Source organism: Eublepharis macularius, chromosome 10 (genome assembly GCF_028583425.1).
Source record: "Eublepharis macularius isolate TG4126 chromosome 10, MPM_Emac_v1.0, whole genome shotgun sequence".
Lineage (NCBI taxonomy): Eukaryota > Metazoa > Chordata > Lepidosauria > Squamata > Eublepharidae > Eublepharis > Eublepharis macularius.
The window spans coordinates 58,410,545-58,422,235 of record NC_072799.1 but is presented as its reverse complement, the minus strand read 5'-3'; the positions used below and the strand labels follow the sequence as shown (position 1 = coordinate 58,422,235).

Below are 11,691 nucleotides of genomic sequence, written 5' to 3'. Positions count from 1 at the left end.
ACTGAAAACAGACTTTTGCAAGTGCAAATATCATTTATGCAGTGAGATGTGATTGTACTAGACATTGTGACAGTAATATACAGTAAAACTGAAACCGCATTCTGGCCATTGCCTTCATCTGTACGTGGAGAAACCGGCGCGACCTCAACCTGCTACATTCCCTAGAACAGTGAGCAATGCACATTCCTAAATACGGAAGAAAATGGGTAGTTCCCACTTGCACCACATGTCCATACATCCGTATCATGCCTTCGCTTGTTCAGTGGAACAAATGGATCAGGATCACCATTCAGAAACATACACTAAAAGACAATACTATGAAAAATAGTATTTTGTTAATCAATTGCCAAAATAAGACACAAAAATTGTTTATAATACTGTAGATATTGGGGGGCATCAAATAGCTTGTAATGTGCTCTGTTTTGAACAGAGCCAGGGCACCATCAACATGGACACCTCCCTCTCACACACACAGAGAGAGCATCCCACACTTTATGTGCCTCAGCTGCTCACTCCCATTTGCATGTGTTTGATCTCTTATACAAAAAAACTGCTGAAGCACAGGAGAGAAGAACATGCACATACATAACCTCTGTTGCTGCTGGCAGGCAGACTTTGTATCTTGTTCCAGAAGAAAGCAGTCAAAGAGTGTAAGAAGAGGGAGGTGAGAGTTGGTCTCTGTGGCCATTACAGCAGTGGGACATGGAGACAAGACCAGTCCCTCAACTACCAGTTGCTTATTTCTGCTGTATATTTTACAGCAGAGGTGAACGTACAGCAATGTACAGGACTCTGTGATTGAATTTATCAAGTACCCCACATTCCTCCTATGCCTTTAGCGCCGTTCGCAAATTAAACCAAAATATTTGCTGTTGTCTGTCATCCCTTGGCCATTCAAGGTAGGTTTTGGTATTCATTAGTTTCCTGAGCTTACAAAATCTTTTGGGAATGGTTTGCTCTGGAATGGGCTCCAGAAGGATCAAAATCACAGCATCATTATTCTCATCAAAAAGCCGGAAATGTGAGAAATCCAGTTCATACTTGCACCATTCGCTCTGGACAAAGTGCTCGGAGAGCACAAACAGAGTTTTATAGCTTTTCTCAATGGAGTCAATAATGTTGTCCACAATCCATTTGCCAGGCATAAAATCCCTTTTATGAAGGCAGAGTTTAAATGGGGGATTAGCATGCTCCAGCTCCTCCACCATTATATTCTCCACCCATTCAGAGTCCTGCTCACTGTAGGAAACAAAAGCGTCATAGCAAATTTCATTACTGCGGCCCTGTTGAGGCTTGCGTTTTGCTTGAAGCCAGGCCCAGGTCATTTTCATATACCAGATGGCATGAAGCTTGTAGCAAAGAACTGCCACCACCAGGATCATCGCCAGCATCAAAATACAGATTAGGGACACCACCAATGTCCTGTGACATTCAGTTAGTGGTAACTGGACAACATGGACCTGCTTCCCCCTTACAGTGGATGGCAAATCACAGATGTAGTTTTCAGGCCAACCAACCAAGATCTTAGATATTCCTTCTCCATACTCAACAAAGGAGAGAAATTGACATGAGCAGCTGAAACTTTTGCCACATGCATCCAGCGTCTCCAGTTCTGCAAATTTTCCTAGTTGCTCCTTAGAAAAATCCATCAGTTTGTTTTCTCGAACCTCTATGAGTCTAACACTGGAGATGAAGGCAGCATCTGGCAGGGTCGTTAATTTGTTCTTCGTGATGTAAAGCTCCCGGAGCTGTGGCAAGCTCAGTCTAAAGTCATTGAGGTTATTATTACTAACATCCAGTACGTCCAGACTTTGAGGGATACATGTTGTAAGCCTGATTATTTTACAGCCAGAGATGTTTAAAAATTTCAAACTTTGGGGCCATGAACATGATTCCGGCATCCGACCAAAGTTGTTTCGGCTTACATCCAAGCTTGTGAAATTCACTAGATGAGCTACACTTGTTACTATGGAACCTAAATCAGACAAAGCATTTTGACTAACATTTAAAGTTCTTAGTTTAGGAAAGGCATTTGCAAAAGGAGTTCTTAGTTTGCAAAAGGAGGATTGAATAGTTAAGTCTTGTAGTAGATTGACACTTAAATCCAGATATTCCAGAGATTTAAATGCTTTTGAAAGTGAGCAGGGCATCAGATACACTTTTGCATTTTCAACTGTAAGTCTGACAATTTTATCTACAAGATGTATTACACTAGAAAGATCTGTAAATGAATAAAACAAATCAATTGTTAAATTTCGGATTGTTACTACTTCTAGGTGTCCCACAGAGCTCAATCCACGCACATGCATGTTCCCAATTCCATTAAACATGCTATCCACCACTTCTATCTCATGAAGTTGGTTCAAATCTGCAAAGATGGGGGCAATCTGACCAACAGAAAAGTCTGAGAGAACAACATTTCTAAGAATAACTTTCTGCACAATCACAGAATCGGATGGATAAAACCGGTACACGTATGAATTGTTCAGAGACCGTAGGTTTCTTAGTTCAAAACACACCACAGAAGTTGTAATGTCATCTATGATCAGAATTAATGTGGCAGGGGGGTGGACATTTAAAATAATGTGATCTATGTGCTTGATTGATTTTAGACTTCCTTGCTCATATTGTTCAAGGTTCCGTGCCTCAACTTCCAGTTTTTCAAGAACTGAAATTCCTTCTAAGTCTTGTTTCCGTAGAGTAGAGAAGTACTCGTTATTTCCAAAGTAGAGAAACCTCAGTTTTTGCAGATCTGAAAAGAGAGGCCTTGCCCCTAAATCAGAGTACATGTTACCTTTTATGTTTAACTGCCGTAAGGAAGAAAGGTATCTGAACCAAGAAGGAGACAAGCGAGTCAGACTGTTCTTTGATAAATCCAAGTGCTCCAGCTTTACAAGGAAGCGAAAGGCATCGTCATCAATTATCCGGATTCGATTAGAATGGAGCAGAAGTATTCGGAGATTGACAGCAAACTTCAGGTCCATCTGGTTAATTTGTTCTATAGAGTTGGAGGCCAGGTTGAGTCCTGTGATATCAGCTGTTAGACCAGAAGGAATTTCATCTAAAGCCATTGAAGAATAGTTGCAGAAATGAGAGGCATCACAAAACGGACTGAGCTGTCGTGCAGAAAGACTTGCGGCTCCAACAACAGAGATGACCCAAAAGCTCCAGATTGACTTAATCATGATGATCTAAAAGGATCAGAAAGATAATATAGTTACTTATTAGAACTGTTTCTTAGCGCCAGCACAGGATTACAACTCTACATGAATACCATGCTCACAATTTGTGCATGGGATGATTTCAAAGGGCAGATTCTCAACTGTGGTAATGTAGGAGGGTATGTCAGGGATTCAGAAGAAAACCATAAAATCCCATCAGAGAATTAAGCCCCTTTTCAATTGTACCTGGACAAGTGTGCATAAATACCCACCAAAATTGTGCAAAAGAAAGCCCCAAATTATATGGGTTGAGCTTGGAGGATCTGAGTTCAAGTCCCTGCCTAAGCCATGATGTTTACAGGAAGACCAGTCATTTTCATTTATTCTCTTCTGGTCTAATCCATCACACAGGGAAAAGAAATGGGATCCCCATCATGTATGATACAGTGAGTTCCTTCAAAGAAGATCGGATTATTAACTGATAATGAATGACATGAATCAATGTGTGGCTTGGCTGGTACTGGCTGTTGCTACAGCAGAGGCAGGAAGGAGGGGCAGTGAGGCAGCGAGGGGGGACTGAGCGGCCAATCTGTGCAGGAGCCCTCCTTGTCTGCCTGGCTTCTGTATGTGACGCTGGTCCAGTTGGGCTAACTTGCAACACTATCCTTTGCTTCAGTTTGATATGAATGGAATTCTCTGTTTTGAGATTATTCTCTGGTCTCTTGGTCCCCTTGATTCACTTTGGTTGTGAGGGGATTCTATCCATTCCCTTGATTCAATTTGGTTCTGTTGGGTTTCTCTTGTGTTTGGGAGCATGCCTTTGGCCACTGGCAACCTTGCCCCTGTGCATTTCTGCCTGACAGCCTGCTTGGAAATGTTTTCCCCATAGTAAATAATGGACAGTGGCTAGGAGCACCTTCTTCAGGGGCCCACAGAACTGGACCCTGGGGCTCAATCTTCCTGAAACTTGGGTAGTCTTTAAAGGACAGTCAGGAGTCATTTCCGTGCAAATTTGGTGGAGTTTGCTTGAGAAATGCCACTCCCAGCCCCCTGGATAGCCCTTTGACAGTTTTCCCCATAGGGAATTATGGCCAAATAAATATGGGATTCTCTGATCTGTCTTAACCAGATCAGAGAATCTTTCCCAGATTTCAGGAATCTTGGATTGGGCAGGGGGGAGGGTGTCCCTGCAATCCAGATTTTTCTGATTTTTTGGGGGGTGCACTACACGAGTTGTCTGTATATGATTCAATCATTCTGGTCTTATTTCTTTCCTATCAGCCTCCACTAGAACGAGAAGCCAATGCTGCTGCATCTCTTTGTGACTGGATCAGTCAGTTTTGATGCACAGACACAGCAGAATTAACTTGCCCTCTGAGGATGCTGCCCTTTGTGTCTCTGCATGAATCACTGGTCCAGCTTGCTTCTTTCTAATCCATGCTCAGATCAGTGACAGTGGGTGAGCTCTTATTAAGCTTAGATTTGCAGCTTTTAAAAGTAAACACTTTGGATATTAAGAACATCTGAAATTTTACATTAAAAAATGGTAAATGAATATTGTTATATCAGTATGTGTATCAGGTTCTCTGAATACCCTTTCATTGGGTAGATATGTCTTTCCCTTTATATCACCACAACAAAAGGTGCTATTCATACAATGCTATAGTGATACAGCAATGTTCAGTTGCAGAATAAAAAGAACAAACAGCTGCCCAGTGGTGAGGGGGAGGGGATAGCCATAACGAGGGTAGGACCAGGAAAATCCAGACTCTCCCATCTATATGGCAACTATCCAGGCTTTGCTATGATCTTTCCCAAAACTTTGGAGCAAAGAAGAATTGTGAAAAATTGGGGGGAAACTGGGCCCCTGGAGAAACCCCATGTAGTGCATGAATGCACACCATGATGTTGTAGGGAAGCAGGAAAAAATGCTTCCCAACAGCACTGAACCCAGGGCAAATAATCTGTATAGAAATGGCCTTTGTGCGGGGAACTCACAAACAGACCCACAGGAATACAAGTTACCTTCAGCAGGTGAATCAATGGTCCGTTTCTGAGTCTCTGCCTTTGGTAAAACAGTGACCGCACAGTGGACACTGACTGCTCTCTTCCTCACTCATTTTTTGTCCTTCTTCATACTTGTGTCCATTGTGTAGTCATTGTTTTGCCAAAGGCTACTCAACAAATTCATGGCTAACCCCAAATTTAAACTTGGGTCTCTTAAATCCAAACCCATCATTCTTTCCATGACTCCACGCTATTTTGAAAAAACCAGTTTTTATATTGACAGTTCCAATCTTTGGCATCTTCTAGACAACAGTGATAGGGGTTTCACTCACCTCCGCAGCAATTTCAATCACAATCTGCTTGGAACCTGTTCTACACAGCTGCCTTTTATGTGGATTTTTCCCATGTGCGTGTCCTTCCCTCCTTTACAGGCTGTTCTGTTCGCAGCTTTTTTGTTTGTGTGCTTGCACTGCTGCAATGAAGCAATCTATCAAACACACTCCTCTTGTGCGTCCACTGTATCATGGTGTTACTTAATCATTTACTGCCCCCAAAGCCCACCAGCAAATCGCACCTTGTGTACATGACTGGACTTTGATTGGTTAGCTGCTTTCCCATGTTTGACGGGTGGTTGTGATTGGCTGTGCTGTCCTTCGTGCCCTTTTTGAATTATGGACCATATTAAAGAATTCAGCATAGCTATGCTCATGGCCGCCTGCAGGACTAAGATGTTACTTCGGAAGGTTATTGTTGAGATTCTTCAAAGTACCCGTGCACTGTTTGGTTGTCCTATTCTGTTCATCAATAAAGAATTTTGCTGCATCCTTATATCAAGGTCAAATTCATTAATACTGTGCACCAATTTCATTCACACAAAGTGGTTGTGTGTGTGTGTAGGGGGGGATAAGGTTAATACTAAGGCAAATTCTGTTTCAGAATTACCTAACCACAACCAAATCATCATTAAAGCCAAGAAATGTTTTGTGGCTACATTCCAATTCATGGATCGTTAATTGTGAACTTCTGAATAGACTAGTGCTTTATTTATTTATTTTAAAAAACTGCAGCAGTATTTATGCATATGGTTGCATTGATTCCCATCAATTCCCCCCTCAGCACTTGGGAGAGCCTCCAAAAAGATGCTAGTACTCAGCACTTGGGAGTACCACCACTACCACCCAGCCACCCACATACTCCCCTGAACAAACCAGTTACTGTGCTGGGCCATTGCTGGCAGTGTCTCTTTCACGGGTTTCTTTGGAGGGCATGCTAGGCGGGATGGGGGACATGGGTGATGGGAAATACCCTGAAGCTTCTCCTCAGCCCAGATTAGGAGCAAGACAATGGTTTCCCTTTCTGTCGAGGAGATCCCACATGCACCCACAGGCTTGGTTGTGTCTTTAGATTGCATGTTAAAAAGGGAAGTAGCCAGCAGTACACACAGAGCTTGAACACGGCACCCAGGCACAGAGCTCAGGTGTGCCCCTAGAGGGAATGTTTCAGGTGGCAGTGAGGAAAGGATTGGCTGCTTCTCTCCAGTGTTCTGATTGGCCATTTCCAGTTCATTTAATGCAAGAGCAGCATATTACTGTTTCGATATATCATTAGTATGCAGATTTTTAAAAAATGCCAACCATGCATCAAAACAAAATGGCAAGGTGAGTGGAGCAATAAGGAATGGCACAGGCAAAAACACAAAATCAAGCCATTTCAGGAAAAAAGATAAGGGGAAAGCAGATTTCAGAAAGAGCAGGGGTGGGGGATGGAGAAAAGCCATGACAGCACGGACTGTGCAACAAAGCTGGGAGAAAATGCCTTTGACTGCTCTCCAGCAATTTGTGTTGGCTGAATATTACGGGAAAAGGAAGGGAAAGTCCCAGTCTCTGTGTTTTTTCTTTTGTGTTGTGCAGGCCAAGACCTTGATTCTGCAGATGCTTTGACAAGGAATGCCCCAGACTGTAAATTTCTATCACAGACAAACGCACAGCAACATTGCCTCGAGAAGGGAGCTCTCTTCTCTAATTTGCTATCCTCAAATAGCCATTTGGAAACCATAAACATTCTCTGTAGGGAATTACCCTCTATGGACTCTCTAAACATGTGGCGAGCAGGTGAAAGCCCTGGCAACTTAGTGAGCAGGCGAAAATCATGCTGGACTATGATGAAAGCTACTCATTTACACCCCAGGCTTCATCTAAGGAGCTCCGAGCAGTTACGGTTCCTTCCCTCCACATGCTAGGCTGAATTCAACCAGCTTTTCTGCTGAAAATAGGAACAAGGGGGGATCACTCTCTGAGTACCAAAAAAACTATGTAGAACATCACAGAACCTGCACAGATAAAAGCTACGTGCAACTGGAAAATTAGATGAGACCGAGTGAAAAAGCTGGCTGGATCCAATCCATTTGTCTCCACAACAATCCTGCAAAATAGGTTACGCTGAAAGAGGCAGAATAGGGATTTTTATCCAGGACTTCTAAGTCCACCATGTTAACCAACACATTGGTTCTCAATACATTAAGAATAAGAAGGGGGAGAAGGAGGAGAAGGAGGAGCATTGACTGGAATCTAGAGATGACCTACTGTCCATGCGGCTAGAAAGAATTTTCATAAGAGTAACCACGGCTTTTTTTCAGCTGGAACGCGGTGGAACAGAGTTCCAGAACCTCTTGAAAATGGTCACATGGCTGGTGGCCCCGCCCCCTGATCTCCAGACAGAGGGGATCTTAGAATGCCCTCCGCACTGCAGTGTGGAGGGCAATCTCAACTTCCCTCTGTCTGGAGATCAGGGGGTGGGGCCACCAGCCATGTGACCATTTTCTCCAAGGGCAACCCACTGAGTTCCACCACCTCTTTTCCCAGAAAAAAAGCACTGAGAGCAACCATAAGGCAAGCAGTCATGGTTGCATCCTGTCATTGTTTGTAGATCCAGAGGAGTTAGCCATGTTAGTTTGTAGTAGCAAAATAGCTTTCGAGAGCCACAGCACTCTATCTGACGAAGAGAGCTGTGGCTCTCCAAAGCTTATGCTACAATAAAGTTGGTTAGTCTTAAAGGTACTACTGGACTCTACTATTTTGTCATTGTTTGTAGAAACAGTATAGCATAGTGATAGAGTGTCACATTCAAACTTCGGACACCTAGTGTAAATCCCCTTTACTCCATATCACTGGACAAAAAGCCTAATTTAGGTAGAATTTAGGCAGTCTAGGCAGAGAAAGTCTAATCTCTCAGTTTCTCTTTTGGTATCAGCAACTTGGTAAGGAAAACATGCCACAAGATGGGCAGGAGGGGGAAACTGGACAGCAGAGGGAGGGTTCAGCGTCCCTCTTTGCATTCCACCTTGCATTCCACCTTGAGCTTCAGATAAAACTGAGGTCTACCATCACACAAGGGTTGGTTCTCACAGCAAGTTATAGCTAATGGTGCAAAATAAGCAGATGTTTCCATGTACAAAGGTATTTGCACAGTACCAGCAGTTTGGTAATAATCAGTGGCCACTGATGTTTCATAACTGTTTTTTCAAGATGGGTAACCGTGTTAGTCTGGAGCAAGAGTCCAGTAGCAGTAGTCCAGATGTCTGAAGAAGTGAAAGCGCATACCCTACCACAAATTTTGTTAGTCTTATAGGTGCTACTGGACGCTTGCTCTTTTCTACTGTTAGTTTTTTTGTTTTTCTATTTCCTTGTGCATCTGTTGCCAGTCAGGGAGAAAGATGCAGAAAATTACAAGCTCCATTTCACTACTGGGGGGGGGAACCCATTTGTGGCAGGAAGTGAATACACGAGCTGCAAAGAGAAGGCAGCAAAATGTACAGGGCAAAGAAAAGTGCAACTAAGAAACCTGACAGCGACATCAATGTTCTACCGTCTGAGATCAAGCATTGGTAACCTGACAAAAGGCCTTTTCAAAGGTGTCACCCTGTCTACCAAACAAGCTTCCCCAGGCAGATCTTGAGGCATCTATGTACATTTCATTTAGGTGCCAGTTTCAGGCTTTGATTTCTGCTTTTGTCATCTGTTGAAGTTTTACTGATGCCTTATCAGCCTCTACACCATCTGCTCATGTGACTTGTTTGTTGTTAATTTTGCTTCTTTTTGCTCTTTTCATTGTACTGTTTTTAATCCTTAATTTTAAAAATTATATTATACACCACTTTGCAAACTTTAATGGGAAAGTGGCCTACAAATTTTTAAAATTAAATCAAAAGCAAGCATATATCTTAAGAGAACTGGGCATTAGAGAAGAAAACTGAGCATCTTGCAGTATGCAAAAAAGAGCCGGCTGTTGCATCATAAGCTTACTTCTACGGCTGATTCAAAACAGCAAGGATTCAAAACCACCACACTGTTAACTTGGAGAAGTTAGGGTTGCACCCTTACACTTTCAATTCGTTGCTGTAGCAAGGGACCCTGGCATCTGAACAGCCCTCACAGTGATTCTGTAAAGAGGCTCTTGGGTAGGGTTGCCAGCCTCCAGGTGGTGGCTGGAGATCTCCCGGAATTACAACTGGAGAGATCAGTTCACCTGGAGAAAATGGCTACTTTGCGGGGTGGACATCATGGAATTATGCCCTGCCAAGGTCCTTTCCCTCCCCAAACCCCACTTTCTCCAGGCTTCTCCAGGTTTCACCCCCTAGATCTCCAGGAATTTCCCAACTTGGAGCTGGCAACCCTATGCTAAAGAGAAGAGGAGCATCCTTCTAAGACACACAGCGCCTGCAGAAACTTGGTGCCTGCCAGATATGAGGAAGCGCACCCAATTTTTTACCAAGGAAAGTATACTGCTGGCACACAACGCCCTACACTTTGAGGTTTTCTGTCTCTTTACAGTTCGGGCATTGCTTCCAGCGTGCTTAGTTCTGTCCTAAAGCGAAGGCGGTTGCTAAGACAACAAACGACATTACCGACAGAATCCTTGCGCCGCTCTTGCTCCCTTTGCGAGCGGCGAGGCGGGGGTTCCGATGTAAACTGCGCGCAGCCTACGCGACGTACTTTGGGGAGTCGAATTGCGAACGGAGCAACGCGCAGGGGGCGGGCGTTTTTTCAAAGCGGTGTCGGTGTGGTTTGGAACTGTAAAAGAAGAGCCGAGGAAGGCGAAAGAAAGTTTTCAAAAAGGCCAGCAAACACTCACGGCTGGAAACGCCGGAAGAAGCCATACCCACCAAAAGCGGCGAAGCGCCCAGCGCGGACCCCGCGCTGCCCCCGAGGCTGCGGCTTGCACACGCTGAGCCGCGCGGCTTCCTCGCTCCGGCCTTCCCTCGCTGCTGGGAGAAGCGCTGCCGCCAGCCCACAGCCTTCCCTCTGCGGCCTGCTGCGCAGCCGCCGCTGGTGAAATAAAGGCTGCCTTCGGTCGCTGGAAAGCCCCGAAAAAAGCCACACCCAAGCGGGAAAGGGGCCAGCCGTCCCGGCGCTGAACTTGGTTTTTCCTTTGGCACCTTTGAAACCACCAAGAAGGGACCGGCGTCCAGAAGCGGCAGGATTTCGAATTGGGACGAAGACCGAATCTTCTAGACAGATCAGAGCCTCCCTCAGAGCGGTGAACAAAGTCAGCCGTGGGATTATCCCCAAAATGCAACCGGCGAGGGGCTGAGAGGAACGGCTTGCCCAAGGCCACCTGCTGAGCTCGTGACAGCAGTGGGATTGAAACCAGCAGAAGGCTGGTTGGCAACCCGACCACTTAACCACTATGCCACAGCAGTTGATGTGCAGTAGGATTAGCAGATGCCTAGGTTTTTTTTAAAAAAACCAATAAGTTGTTCAACACTTAAATGGTGTGGTTGGGGGTGGGTAGGGTGAAATCCTCAGTCCTTGGCTGAGGAGGCCAAATCCTTCTTTCCCCAAAGTGTCTATCTGTCTATCAGATACCTCGCCTTCCAGGTAAGTGGGCTCAAGACGGGTCACAATATCATGAATAACAATAAATACAGCAATATAGTTAAAACAGCACTAAAACTAACCACAGTCATCAAAGCAGAGGCCTGCCGTGGCCCCCTCTAATTCAAGCACTGTACAGGTTCCAGATTCATGCCTCGGCCCTAGTTATGAAAGAGCCCTTGTATGAAAACAAAAGCTCCATGCCTTGCAGCAAGCTGCAGCAAAAAGCAACTTCCTGCCCTGTCCTCATCAGTTTATTCTTGAACAAGCCTTGCCTGGGCAGAAAAAACAAACACGAGTTTGGTAGCACACTGAAATCGGCAAGATTTTATTCAAGTATACATTTCCAGGGACTACAACTCAGTTCTCCAAGGCTACATAGTGACTCGTGGAAATTTATGCTGAAATAAAACCTTGTTAATTCCAGTGGCATAACCCATGTTTGCCAACACAAGCAGAAGGCCAGGGAAACCTTGAAGACTAACAATGTGTATTCTGGTATGGACTTTCATGAGTCAGAGCTGGCAGAAAAAGTGGCAGAAAAATAAGCTCTGTAAGTCTTCAAAGTGCTGCTAGACTCCTCTTTATTTTTCCTACAATAGACTAGCACGGCTTCCCCTCTGGAATTATTCTCCTTATGTAAATTTGTT

The 11,691-nt window shown here is 44.4% G+C and overlaps 1 protein-coding gene across 3 annotated transcripts; it reads right to left on the bottom strand.

Moving 5' to 3' along the window:
• Positions 1–10,447, bottom strand: TLR2 (toll like receptor 2). Of its 3 annotated transcripts, XM_054990624.1 has the most exons (3): positions 10,330–10,447; positions 10,072–10,237; positions 1–3,191 (listed from the first exon to the last, which is right to left on the bottom strand). In XM_054990624.1, exon 3 carries the CDS (start codon positions 3,183–3,185, stop codon positions 828–830), a length of 2,358 nt encoding a protein of 785 aa, XP_054846599.1. In that variant the 5' UTR covers positions 3,186–3,191; positions 10,072–10,237; positions 10,330–10,447; the 3' UTR covers positions 1–827. The 3 variants fall into 3 exon arrangements, with proteins under 3 accessions (XP_054846599.1, XP_054846600.1, XP_054846601.1); XM_054990625.1 differs by lacking the exon at positions 10,072–10,237; XM_054990626.1 differs by lacking the exons at positions 10,072–10,237; positions 10,330–10,447 and adding an exon at positions 5,501–5,581.
• Between the last annotated feature and the right edge of the window lie 1,244 nt (positions 10,448–11,691).